At 36.7% G+C, this 12,854-nt stretch overlaps 1 protein-coding gene across 1 annotated transcript; it reads right to left on the reverse strand.

The window, feature by feature from the left end:
* Positions 1-5,837: 5,837 nt before the first annotated feature.
* On the reverse strand, positions 5,838-11,379 carry chst3a (carbohydrate (chondroitin 6) sulfotransferase 3a). The gene is made up of 3 exons (XM_060871505.1): positions 11,291-11,379; positions 7,222-7,403; positions 5,838-7,041 (listed from the first exon to the last, which is right to left on the reverse strand). Exons 2-3 carry the CDS (start codon positions 7,362-7,364, stop codon positions 5,838-5,840), a joined length of 1,347 nt encoding a protein of 448 aa, XP_060727488.1. The 5' UTR covers positions 7,365-7,403; positions 11,291-11,379.
* Between the last annotated feature and the right edge of the window lie 1,475 nt (positions 11,380-12,854).

Raw genomic sequence — 12,854 nt, forward strand, 5'->3', positions numbered from 1 at the left:
AGACACACGCAGATGTAAGGCCTCTCACATTACAGAAAAAAAAATCAACATGGAAGGTTTACTGTTCAGGACGTCACTCCTGTGGGACAACATAATGGATCAGAAATGTCAATTTCCATTGGGAATGCCAGTTTCCATCTCTTCTTAATTAAAAGGTCATGTGAATATTGATATTATTAAAGTTGTGGGATTTAATATCAATTTAACAGCACATGAGGCTTGTCTTTTTATTTCTTTGCAAATTCCAATTTGCCCTTCTGATATTTACTGAAGATGAGTACGCTTGAGGTGTAACCTGTATATTTCTAATTTGAACAGTGGTTTGTGATACCTTCACCCCTGATCTGTAGAGGTTGTTGATGAACTGATTTGTTTTGTTTTTCTTCACAGTTCTCACAATATTTCTGTAACTGCTGTTTCATTGGGCAACCTGTTCCATGTCTGACTGGAACCAATTGTACACCAATTCTATCTTTTTTTCTCACTTTCTTTCTTTCTTTCTTTCTTTCTTTCTTTCTTTCTTTCTTTCTTTCTTTCTTTCTTTCTCAGGATATCCTAATTGTATTGTCTGCCCAGTGCTTGTGCAATGTCTCTGATTGATCTTCCTTCTTGTCTCAGCTTCAAAATAGCTTGCTTTTCTTCCATAGACAGTTATCTATTTTTCATGTTGGTTTATCCATTAAAAACCGGTGAAACCCAGGCATCAAAATGAAAGAAGACATTCAGGGCTATTAATTGTTTAAACAACCAGACTAACCTGGGCAACAGTATGAGCTGTCAATCAGAGGTTCCAAAGTTTTGAACACTTGATAAATGGGTGGGTCAAATAAAAGGTACCATGTTTTCATGTTTTGAGTTTAACACATCTATAAAAAAATATCCAGAAATGAAATGTCCAGTGTTCCAATACCTTTATAGGTGAATATACATTTGGTATGAATTGTATTATATGTATGTCAAACTATTATCAGGCAACGCATTAATCAAGAATATATGTGTTATATATTTACAATTTGTTTAATTTAATTCATTATGTAAAGATTTGTAAATGCAAAAACATAAAATATATAAAGAAATTCTGATAAACATATATAGATATTGGACAGAAATATATAAGTAAAGACTTTATTGTAGCCTTATCCTGCATACTGACCTGATTTGAAGCATGACTGACCTCTCAGTGCCCAGTTTCTTATCTGTGTTTGAAATATTCATAAGAGTCGTCCCCCCGGATGTGCTGTAGTGGGAGGGTTTGGAGGTGGAGCGTGGCAGCTTGGGAAAGCACTTAGGTTTGATGAGAGTGGATGGCCTCCCATCAGCTCTCGCACGGCCACGCTGCTTCCACTCCATACCCTCTACAAATGCTCATATTGCACCAGCTAATCTCCAGCATGAATTACTGACCCTCTTTTAACATGGTCAGCTATTTAAAAATATATTACCAAAGAAAAGATATCTAAGAATATCTTAAAACATAAAACATATTTCATACTAATAGCATTCAGCATTAGAATTCAGAATTGAAAGACCATTACAAAGAAAAGCAATTTGTATCTGTGGATTTTGATACTATTCATTATAAAAGGAGGATGAGGTCACTGAGAATCACTCAGAGAGACAGAGTTTTGCCACTCTTGTAAACAGTTCAAAGCAACAGTGCAAGTAATTTATGTATCAGTGAGTTCAGATGTGAGGGGAAATATTTGACAAAGGCTGGTTTTGGCTGACTCACAGGAGCACTCCTCTGCATGCACTCCATTTCCTTTGATACCAAGTCACTCCTCAAAGATCACACACATGCAATTGTTCACCAAAAGTACTGGCCGCAGGAATATAGGATGTTAACAGGAAGTAATAACTCTCAAGAAAAAAGCGGATGAAATTATATGAATAACCACATCAATAAACAGTGAGTGTGGTCTACACATAAGAAACAGGGTGAAAGGAGGGGTCAGCTCTGCCTGTCTGCCATTAACTGTGGATTAGTGCTGGGCCTAACACTCATTAAAGACAGGATTTTCCTTACATCCCCTCAGGACCTGGTCATGGTGTTCTCTCTCTCTCTCTCTCTCTCTCACTCGCTCACACACACACACACACCTAGCTCACAGAACGTTGAAGTCCTGTCAGCCAATTCTGTAAACATGCACACACACACACACTCAGCACTATTAAGTAGGAGAAAAGTGACCCTTCGAATGTATAGTCTCATGAAGATATTATTTAATGGTTAATAATAAACCTAATCAAACACCACTTTTTTTTTTTTTTATTAATTCTGACTAACTATATTGTTAGTCAGTTAGTAATAAGCCATTCATAATTTATCAAGATTTTGAGCTCATTTGTTAGAAAACAAGTACAAAACCAAAACATTGGCTTGTTTGTTGAAAGGCAGACAGAAAGAACGCCACTGCCCTCTGCTGTTCGATTACAGGTATTGATTATAATTGTATAAAGGCTCTTTTATTTTACTATTTATTTATTATATGGACCAATATATGGGCTGAATGACAAATAAGAATGTCATTTTAACAGCCCAGCTGCTCAGTACATGCATCACTAAGGTCTTAGAACACTTACCCATAACATCAGGTACAAAACAAACAGCGCATTTCAGATGCACGTACAAGCTGTACAAGAAAAGAGCATCAGAATATATATTGGATATATAGTTTAGTGATTGAAAATTCTAAGATGTTTGGAGCATGACCTGAATTTGGTTGGGGAGATTAGATATTATTCCTGTTAAGGTTTCTGACAAGGCAACAGCAAACAGTAACAGCAGCAATGAATTTAGGGCCATGACTTTTAATGTCTCTCACAATTAGAAACTAGAAATCCCAAACTCTGCTTTGCAAAATAAATCAATACAAAATGGCCTTAATTTATCTTGTATTTCTTATTGTAAATAGGTACATTGAACAGTTCCTGTGGTAATGCACTTGCTATGCAGTCAATACTAGAAAGATTGTAATTTTATTGATAGATTTATGTATATGTAAAATGAATCAGAATCTCTTAGCAAAATGGTGGGAATGATTTTTGAAGGTTCATGAGATCCGTAAGGGTAACTGAATATTAACAGAAATTGATTTAGGGTTCTGTATAGAACCTCAAAGGGCTTCTCCAGAAGGACAACTCAATAACCCTTATGTATTCAAAATGTCCTAAGAGTATATGCAGTGATATTCTGAACTTAAAGAACTAGTTTTATTCGAACATAAAACATTTGGTTTAATAGTAAAAAAAAAATTATTAGGCAGAACATTAAATTCTAAATTATAGTTTGGTGAGATCACTGTGGAAAGAATTAAACACTGAAACATTTTCTGTCCAAAAGTTTTCAATTCACATGTGGGGACTCAGTGGAAAGCTTGAATCATTATGTGAAATATTTATTCTGTATAATCATTCTGTTGTAGTTACAGTTATTTCAAGTGTAACAGTATGTCAATCTTTGATTTCTCTGATGTTAATGGAATGGAGACAAGGCTTCTTTATACAGAGGCCATCAGAGTAAATGTGTGGACTAAATTTTCTCTCTTCCCCCAAAAGTTAGGCCTGCAGTTTCTCTCTTTGTCCCTGTGGAAAGCTCAGGAAAAAAAAATGCTGCCCACGATGTAAATATTAGCATTACTAGAAAAACTCTTTGTTTGACTTGGGCGCAGTCTTTACAGTACATACACATAAAGTACTTTGTGTCAATTTACACCACGACAATTTTCACCACGACAAGTTACTGAACTAGTTTGAAGAGAGACATTTATACAAACAGTATATTTCACTATGCCATTCATGGACAATCTACTTAGTAATAAACTGTAATTTAACTAAATGTGCAGTAATGTCTTCACAGACTGCCAGTGTGTGTCACAGGTTTTTGGAGCTGCTGAGTGTTGAATAGTCAGGTCTGTGTGCTGTGGAGGCAGTGGGGAGAGGGGCTGTATGAAAGAGCCGTTCAGCAGCTGGGTGAGCCTCAATTTGCTTCAAGCAGCTCTCAGAGAGGGTGCAGCATATCCTGAGAACACAGCACAGCCACACACACACACACACACACACACACGAGGAGCCATGTGTCCCACGAGCTTGCCTCTATGCACAATGCGGCCTTATAAGATAGGGACGTGAAGTACACTCCAAGACAGCACAAAATGAGTTCAAGAAAAACATCCATGGAAACGAAAATAAAAACAGTCAGTGAGTTTGACTTCACTGGTCTCGCCGTCTTTTATTACACATGGTCCTTTATGAGGTCAGCGGTTAACACAGAATGATTAATGCTCCATGGCTTCATTGGGAATTTGTGACACAGCTAGCATCTGATTTTTACAAGTTTCTTACGATGAGGCACAACATAAAAATCTTGCTACATATTCAACCTGGTTGCATCACCATGGTCCCCACCTTCACCCCTCACACCACCCAACTCCACTTCAACAAGCTCTTCTTTAAGGCATGTGTTTCAGGGCCCCTATCTAACTCCAGTCACCTGGAATCATTCAGTCCCTACACAATTATGGTGCCCCTGGTTCTAAATTCCGCGTCTTAAAAGTTTACACATTTTTTGTGTAACCAATCAGCTCATTAACAAACCATTAACTAAACTGGCATGGTGTTTTAATGTAGTGAAAACATATCCTGTACTGCATGCCATATTCATAAGTCTGTGGTTAAGAACCACTTGTACACAATTGGCTTTGTATCTCTAATAATAAAACATTTAAAAGAATTTGATACAGAAACAAACATGTTTTCATAATTACTAAGACCAATATTACATATTCAAGTAAGGCCCAACAGTTCTGGATTCATAAAGTCGTTTTGCATCAAATTGCTAGGTGATTTGAATCCTGGAGAATTCGCACAGCTAAAATATTTAATATAACACCACTGTTCACAATGCCGAGTCACATTAATTTAATTTTATTTTATTTGTAAACAAAAGTCATAAATACATAAGTACTGTCAATCTGTAAGAAAGCCGTGACCTTCAGTCAGTTGTAGATTGTTAGTTTATATGTTGTATGACTTTCATAACAATTTACTCCTTAATGTATTTATATTACTCCATCAAAAACCCAGTCCTCTTTTGTGAAAGTATCTGTATCATTGTCTTCTAATATTAGTAAACCATCCTACCTCTTGTATTATTGTATTTTATTAATGAACTATTTATTAACATTTTCCATTCACTATATATTCTCCTCACTTTACATACACCCAATCATCTGAAAACTAACGTTTAACTCACTATGTTATCAGTAACTGTATCTGCATGACAGCAGACGCAAGAAAAACAGAAATAATAATAAAAAAAACAGTTGTAATTACCTTACGGGATGACCTGTTAAAATTTCACTTTTAATTAATTGTTTAACAGTTCCTGTTTCAAGTTGTATCTAGAATCCATTAGGCTTGTGCAAAAGTCTCATTCTCTGGCTTTGAGTCCATTTTGTGTTCGGAACGCAAACAGTAAACGCACATTTATGTTGATTAAAAACACAGTTTTGTCCAGCATCACAAAATATCAAAAGAAACTATAAAAGACACAACAACAACTTCGATAAAGATGTTTGGCTTAAAGTGTCTCCAGGACTAAAAACAATAATCTAATTTACTTATACAAATAAAATCCCTTTTCAAACACAAGCAGCAAATACAATTAATTAACCGTTCAGCTTCTTAATTAGTCGAACCAAACTGAATGCACTTTGATTAAAGCTAAACCATGAGGTAAATGCTGAAGGCTTACAACATCTGTGCTCCAGTGTGGTATTTATGCATTTGAAAATACATTCACTGCTCTGTTTAAAATGTTTAACACTAGATTGCTACTAAAACTGAAAGTTAAAATCTGTAACATATGAAAAATTAAACTGTTTTTCTTCAAGCAAGCTGATAGATTTATTAACCAATGTCTCCTCACTGTCAACAAATCGATATCCAAATAGCTCCATAGTCGGCCCACAAACCTCTTGCACAACTTGGGCTAATTTGAAGGGTATACTGAAGCGCCACTTTTCTACCTGCTCTGAAGAGTTCTTCTGTGTAGAATACACTCCACTGGCAACCTCTGAAGCATGTGTGTTCTTAATGATCCATTCCCTCACGTGTGATGTGAATGGAACCCCAGTAAACCCGTACATCTCAGCCGCTTTCTGCATGGGGTATCTGGCAATGTCCTCATAGCGCACAAGCATGTAGCGATTTTCCAGCCAATCCGGTTGGCTCAAGCCCAGCTCGGCAGACTCACGGATTTGATTGCAATTTCCTTGGAGCCGTTTCACTTCTTCATCATCAATGGGTACCTCTCCATTTGCTGCCCAACTTTTCCAAGTCTGGTATTTGCTAGAGAAGGCTACCATTCTTGAGGCCAGGACAGCACGGGGGTCCCTCACCAGCTGTATGACCTTAATATCCAATCTAGGATCTTCCACTAGCAAACGGAGTGAGTCCAGCTGCCGAACCCTAACCGTCTTGATGGCCCTGTGCTTCTTCCTCAGACAGGACTGAGAGGCCAATGTGAAATTGAGAGGGCCACAGCGGCGCGTTCTACAGCGATATCTTTCAAAAACTTTCTTCTGCATCGGAGTGCACACCTGCTCTTCACACAGCGCCATGCTGGACTCACGGCGGAACAGAGCTGGAGTGACATGCTCTAGAGGAGGCGGGCTAATGAAGCTCTCCAGCAGCGAGAAGTCACACAAGAATAGTCCTAGCAGCACGTCTCGATATGCAATAGACGAGATGTTGGAATTGGGGATCCCTGTGTCCTGAGAAAGTGTCCGCTCTACATGCCACAGTGGTTCAAACAGGTAGAACATGTTGGTGCCAAGCTGGTTAAAAAACTCACCTACAAAGGAGGATCCAGTGCGAGTGGTGGCCAATAAGAGAATGTGCTTTTGGCCAGTCTGGTCTGCATCTAAAAGCTGTGTGGAATTTATACTTATCTCACTGTCATACAAACTGGAGTCATTGAAGAACGAAAGAGGGTCTGGGGTTTGTTGTGTCTGTCTGTGCGTGAGCTTGTCTGAGACCCTGTAAGAGCCAGAAAGAAATTATATCCTCTAAATTTAAACAATACCAGTGGATTCTCACTCTCATAAAGACATCATTTTCCTGTTTAGTTTCAAGGTAGTTACTGAATAATTCATCACAGTACTGAGTAATATATGATAAATAACTTTATAGCAAGCTAAGAGCAAAGCAAAAGCTCACCTTGAGATAATATTGTTTTCCTTTTCAATGATGACAAGGGCCACAATGCAGATGATGAAAATAACATATTTATTCCTCATTCTTGAACAGGCTTCTGTTTGGAAATTCCTCCACAGTCTGTATGTGTAGCTATGTAGGTTCATCTCATGTCAGGACATGACGTACAGCTGACCTGCATTAAGCTACAAAATTAGGAAATACAAAAACATATCTTATTCTTCTCACATTCTTTATACTGTACATTGCATTGCATTGTACAGAGTGGTTCAAATCACCAGCTATCCAAAATACACAAAATAAGCTAACCAGCTGCTTGTGTTATAAATTAGGCTGCTAACAATGAGAGCTTCATGACTATTTAGCACAGCTGAGAGAGAGACAACCTGAGCTTTGTTCTTCCAGATTCAATAATAGCAACTACTGTCATCACCTTCCCACTAATAGCAGTGAGGAGTTGAAATGCATTCAACAGAACAGAATGCCTGAGTATATTCAGCTGAGGACAGTATAACTGTGGCACCGCCCTACAAACTCTGTTAATAAAGAACAGACCCGAGGTCTGAGAGGAAGAGCTCTGCAGTAAGACTCAGAGGAACACATGCTGTGACGCTCCCTGCCACTGGGTACAGTGTAGGAGAACGTGATGAATATTTTGCCAGCAATTCCCTAGATAAATCTAAAACACACCAGCTGTTAATAAAATCTTCTCAATCCAACTAAAGGCATTTCTTAACATTTAAAACACTAAGCAGACTAAGCAGATAGTTTTATTAATATTTTTTGTTGACGTCATTTCTAAAAACATGGCAAGTGATTCGAGAAAATCACTGATAATGTACTGATAATGTTAAATTTATGGATTAATAAGCTGACTACTATTATTATTAAAAAGGTTCCCTGCACTGGTAATACAGTGTATTTAATAAGTTTATTGTGTAAGCACTCGGCAGGATCAAGTCCTTTTATAGTAAAGCAACATTAAATAAAGAATGAAATATTCATATAAGATGTGATGTTATATGTAAAAAGAAACTTATACAGCAATTTGCCAATGAACCAAAAGTTAATTTTATTAATGAACAACATATAATTTGATCTAATGTCTAGAAATAAAATGAAATTTTATACCAAAAAACTGCACAGAAGATATTATGAGAAAGATGTTAGCATCCTTACAAATCCATTGCCTACTTTGTATATTTGCAAATTTTGTTCTTTTTATCTAACCAACAATAAACATAAATTATACAAACATAATCACTATCACTAACTCCTTTTAATAAGTAAAATACATCTGCATATAACAAATGTGTTATTTTTGCACAAATACTTCCAAATTGCCACAAACAAGTTCCAACCAGTGCTTGTATTTTAACATCTGTTTGCAAAACCATATGAAGCATGTGTAATATACTGTCAAATGTAGTGTTTTCAGTCAAACCAACCGTCAGATCAAATCTAAGCAGAATCTTCCCACTATTTGGGTCCATCAAGTAAGTAAATTATCTGCACAAAGCATATCATTTAGGAAAAGACACAATTTTCAGGCCGACAGTGAATGATAGTTTGCTCTGTAAGTAAATATAAACCAGTTATGCGAGCTTATTTTGTTATAGCAATCAAACTGTCAGCAGTTGCGTCTTAGCTGAGATCCTTACATATTCAAAACCCAGTGGAGCATTTGACAAATCTGATGATCTGCTGAAGCAGAAACGGACATCACTCTGTTTATTATTCAAATACAAATTACATTAACTGCTGCACTCTAGACTAAAAGTGGCATGATATTTATTTAAAAAAAGCGTAGAAACATGATAATCCAGTTATTTATGCAACTACACTGGTTTATAATCTCATTAAAATAAAATGTGATAAAATTAGCCTGTTTTCAGGATATAGAACATAGAAAACTGCTAGCTGTTAAGTGTTTGGTAAAACTAGTATTTTTACATATGTTTATGTTCAAAAGGTCGTTACTAGTCATTTTGTGGTCAAGGTGTTTGTTATTGCTTTATAAATGAAAATTCAATTATATGACAAGGAACATGCCACACAGTGCAAAAGTAGGAATCAGTGTCACAGAGGTATAAGCTCTATGAGTGTGAGAAGCATGTTGCAGCTCTGTGTTTTTGTCTTGTTTCATTACTGAGTGCTTTGTGGTTCAGCAGTGCGTGATGGCACATCCTGGGAGGCACTGTTTAGTGGGAGTTCTTGTGCAGTATAAATCCACAATCAGCAATGACAGGCTCACTGATGCTTCTTGGGCCCACAAGGTTCAGATGTGCCAGGGGAACACTGTGGCAGAGGAGGTGAGGAAAGAGCTGGCAGAAAGCCTAAACAAGCACATGGAAGCAGACTGATATTTCAATAACAGCCCGTATTTAGCTTATATGATTTTTCTGCATGAACTGTAATGCGTGTTGTCCTTTTAATGTTTTATTCAGTGGGAATTTTACAGATATTATAAATATATACCAAGCATTTATGAACTACAATACTTATTTATGATATCCAATCATGCATTCATTTTGGTAAGTACTTTCTACTGAACATGGTTGCAGTGGATCTAGATCATATACAGGGAACACTGTGTGTAAATAGGGAAAACATCTTAGATGGGATAACAGTCTTGCTGGACACCATGCACTCACACCTCCATTAACATCTAGGGGCAAATTAGAATAGCCACAGATAGTTTTGAAGCTGGAGGACCCAATGGAAGCCAACATGAACTAGCGCCTGGGCCTAATTTTTGACTGTGTGAAAAATTATATTTTGTAAATGATGCACTGGGAGAATCAGCATCTGATCCCCAAGCAACAGTGAATGTATGTCAAGCTGAACTGATGTGATTTATCTAAATAAATACTCTTTTTTAATGATAGACAACTCTGAACTCTTTTTTAATGATAGACAACATGCAAAAAGTAGGTGGGCACTAGTCAAAATGCTTCTGCTTTACATTATCTTTCATTTAAAACAAAGCTTTTTGTTACAAATGATATCAGCAATAACAGAATTTTAGAAATATGTACACAAGAATTTCAGAATTTCTTAGTATAGTTTATAGTATACTTTTTACTTTAAGGACAGTGCACTAGAGCTGACACAGACTCTTTACAGCTTGTGTAAATATGGGGGATGTGGTAGCCTAGTGGTTAAGGTGTTGGGCTACCAATCAGAAGGTTGTGAGTTTGATGCCCATTTCCACCAAGCTGCCACTGCTGGGCCCCTGAGCAAGGTCCTTAACCCTCAATTGCTCAGTTGTATAAAATGAGATAAAAATGTAAGTTCCTCTGGATAAGGGTGTCTGCTAAATGCTGTAAATGTAAAAACTGATGATTAAATCCTTCTGTTTGTCTGAACACATGCTTCAATGGAAGGAAAAATGATCTGTACAAGGAATAAGGTTTGATGACCTTTTGTACAACCAACATGGTAAGTTTCCCAATGTTCTTTACATTTAAACAGTAACTTAAAAACTGTGCAACATCTTTAATATTGAATTGTTTTGTTTGTTTGTTTTTAAAATCATGGAAATTAAATCTTTTTAATTTTAATTTTTTTATGTCAATTTTTTAAATTTTAAATTTTAATTTTAATTTTAGGACTGAGTATACATTTGGGTTTATAGACTGAGTATACATTTTTTTCCTAATGCCTTTTTTAATGGAGGATCTAGTACACATGATTTGAGGTCAGATTTCCGTATATATAGTTTGTGCTGTACATGAGGATATATGGATCTACAATACACACACTGTTTCATCAGATCAACATCTACATCATTTTCCAGGTTATGCGTAAGGACAAACAAACACAGATACTTTCACAGCACTTGTCATATCTTAACGTTCAGTTTGATTGTTATTTAATCGAATTACACTAAGAAATGTGCTAATATGTTTATTTTTAAACTAAAAGTCATTCAAATCACTTTCACCAAAGGACTTTATTATTATTAATCTCTAAAAAAAAAAAAAAAAAAACAATCGCCAAAGCCTAAACGCTTTAAATCCCCCTTTTCTTTGAGCTCTGACAGTTTTCATACCTGTATAGTCATTCATACCTTTCTCCTATCAGACCCTCTGGACGCTGTGAGATGATTCATGGCTCATTGCGTTGCCGCGCGCTCGCGCTCCAGCACACCGACTCCACGTGCTCTCAGAAGTGCAACCTGTACACGCCTCACCGTGAACGTGTCCACTGTTCGATTAGCACTAAAGTCTTTTAAATGAACCCTGTTTAAAACGTATGAAGATATTACGCATCCAGGCAAGCTGTAAAGTAATCCAAAACTTCTCACATCCTTGTATGGAGAAGAAATATATCTCTCTTTCTTTCTTTCTTTCTTTAAAATTGTAACCAGTTTGAAACCTAATTATTTTTTTTTGCTGCAGAGTTTTTAATGACCTTTTAGTAAAGTAGACGCGGTGCTGAGACGCCTTTCACGCAGTCACGTGGTATGAAGCCTCTCGTGGCGGAGCTCACAAGCGATGCTCTGTTTCTCTTCAAGATGACTTTCCACGTGTAGATTCGGGGGAGCTGGATGGGTAAAATAGGGGTGGTCTTGCACCACGCCTAAATCCCTCCCCCAAAACTGTGAATAAAGTGAATCTGTCACATGTAGGCACAGTTAATTCATCCTATAATAACATATAAAAACATGATTAAACTCCATGGCTTCATGAACAACATGGTTTCATGAATATTTTTAGGGACATATATCCATTTAAGAAAAACATATGTCATATATGACATAAGCAGTATGAGATCAAAGCTATTACAACTCTTAACACCACCACTTGCTCTACAATGCTGTATATCATTGTTACTACATATGGCTACAAAATTGCTTGTCCCTTGTTTTTTGGATTAACGTACCAAAAAAGCCCTTAAATTTCTGCCCTTAAACACTGCTTAAATCATAACATCTCTCCCATCTCTTCTTGTGAAACAATACTCAATTGTCATCAATTTGTCGTTACACTTTGCCATTATTGAGTGCTGATCAAATGAAATTATATATTACATCAACATGTTATTACACCTTTGGCCACAAACATGGATTTTGGAGAGAGCAATAGTACCTTGGTTATTCTTCAGGATTTTTACTGGTGCATATTGACAGGCATGCTACATGCTGTTTAACTACTGTATAAGATATATACTTTGTGTGGTTGCAGCCAATCAAGCAAGTAGTGACTGCTTCTTTGATTTGCAGAAAATCAGTGGAAATGTGAAAATTAGTGGAAAATTCATTAAGACTAAAACATCCAGTTGTTTTTCATCTACCATTTAGACTGGATACCCAATCAGCAGCACTGTATGTCACAATTTTCCCATCACTATTCTTGTAACAGTTTATGGCTTTAATACCTCATTGCATGTTTGGCTGTAAACTAGTGTTCATTGGATTCAAACAAGTATTGAGTATCTTACTGACAACCCAACTTAGATCTGGTCTAGTACACATCATCAGATCAGGCTACATACTGCTTCCTGATACCTTTTTTTCAATCAACAGGATCACAATAAGTGCTGTAATCTAGCTTCTGTTCACGTGGTGTTGACCTGAGTTAACAGTCTGAATCTCTTTAGTATCTTGACAATGAACTTCTTTTTATTCATTT

This window comes from Tachysurus vachellii, chromosome 6, assembly GCF_030014155.1.
Source record: "Tachysurus vachellii isolate PV-2020 chromosome 6, HZAU_Pvac_v1, whole genome shotgun sequence".
Classification (NCBI taxonomy): domain Eukaryota; kingdom Metazoa; phylum Chordata; class Actinopteri; order Siluriformes; family Bagridae; genus Tachysurus; species Tachysurus vachellii.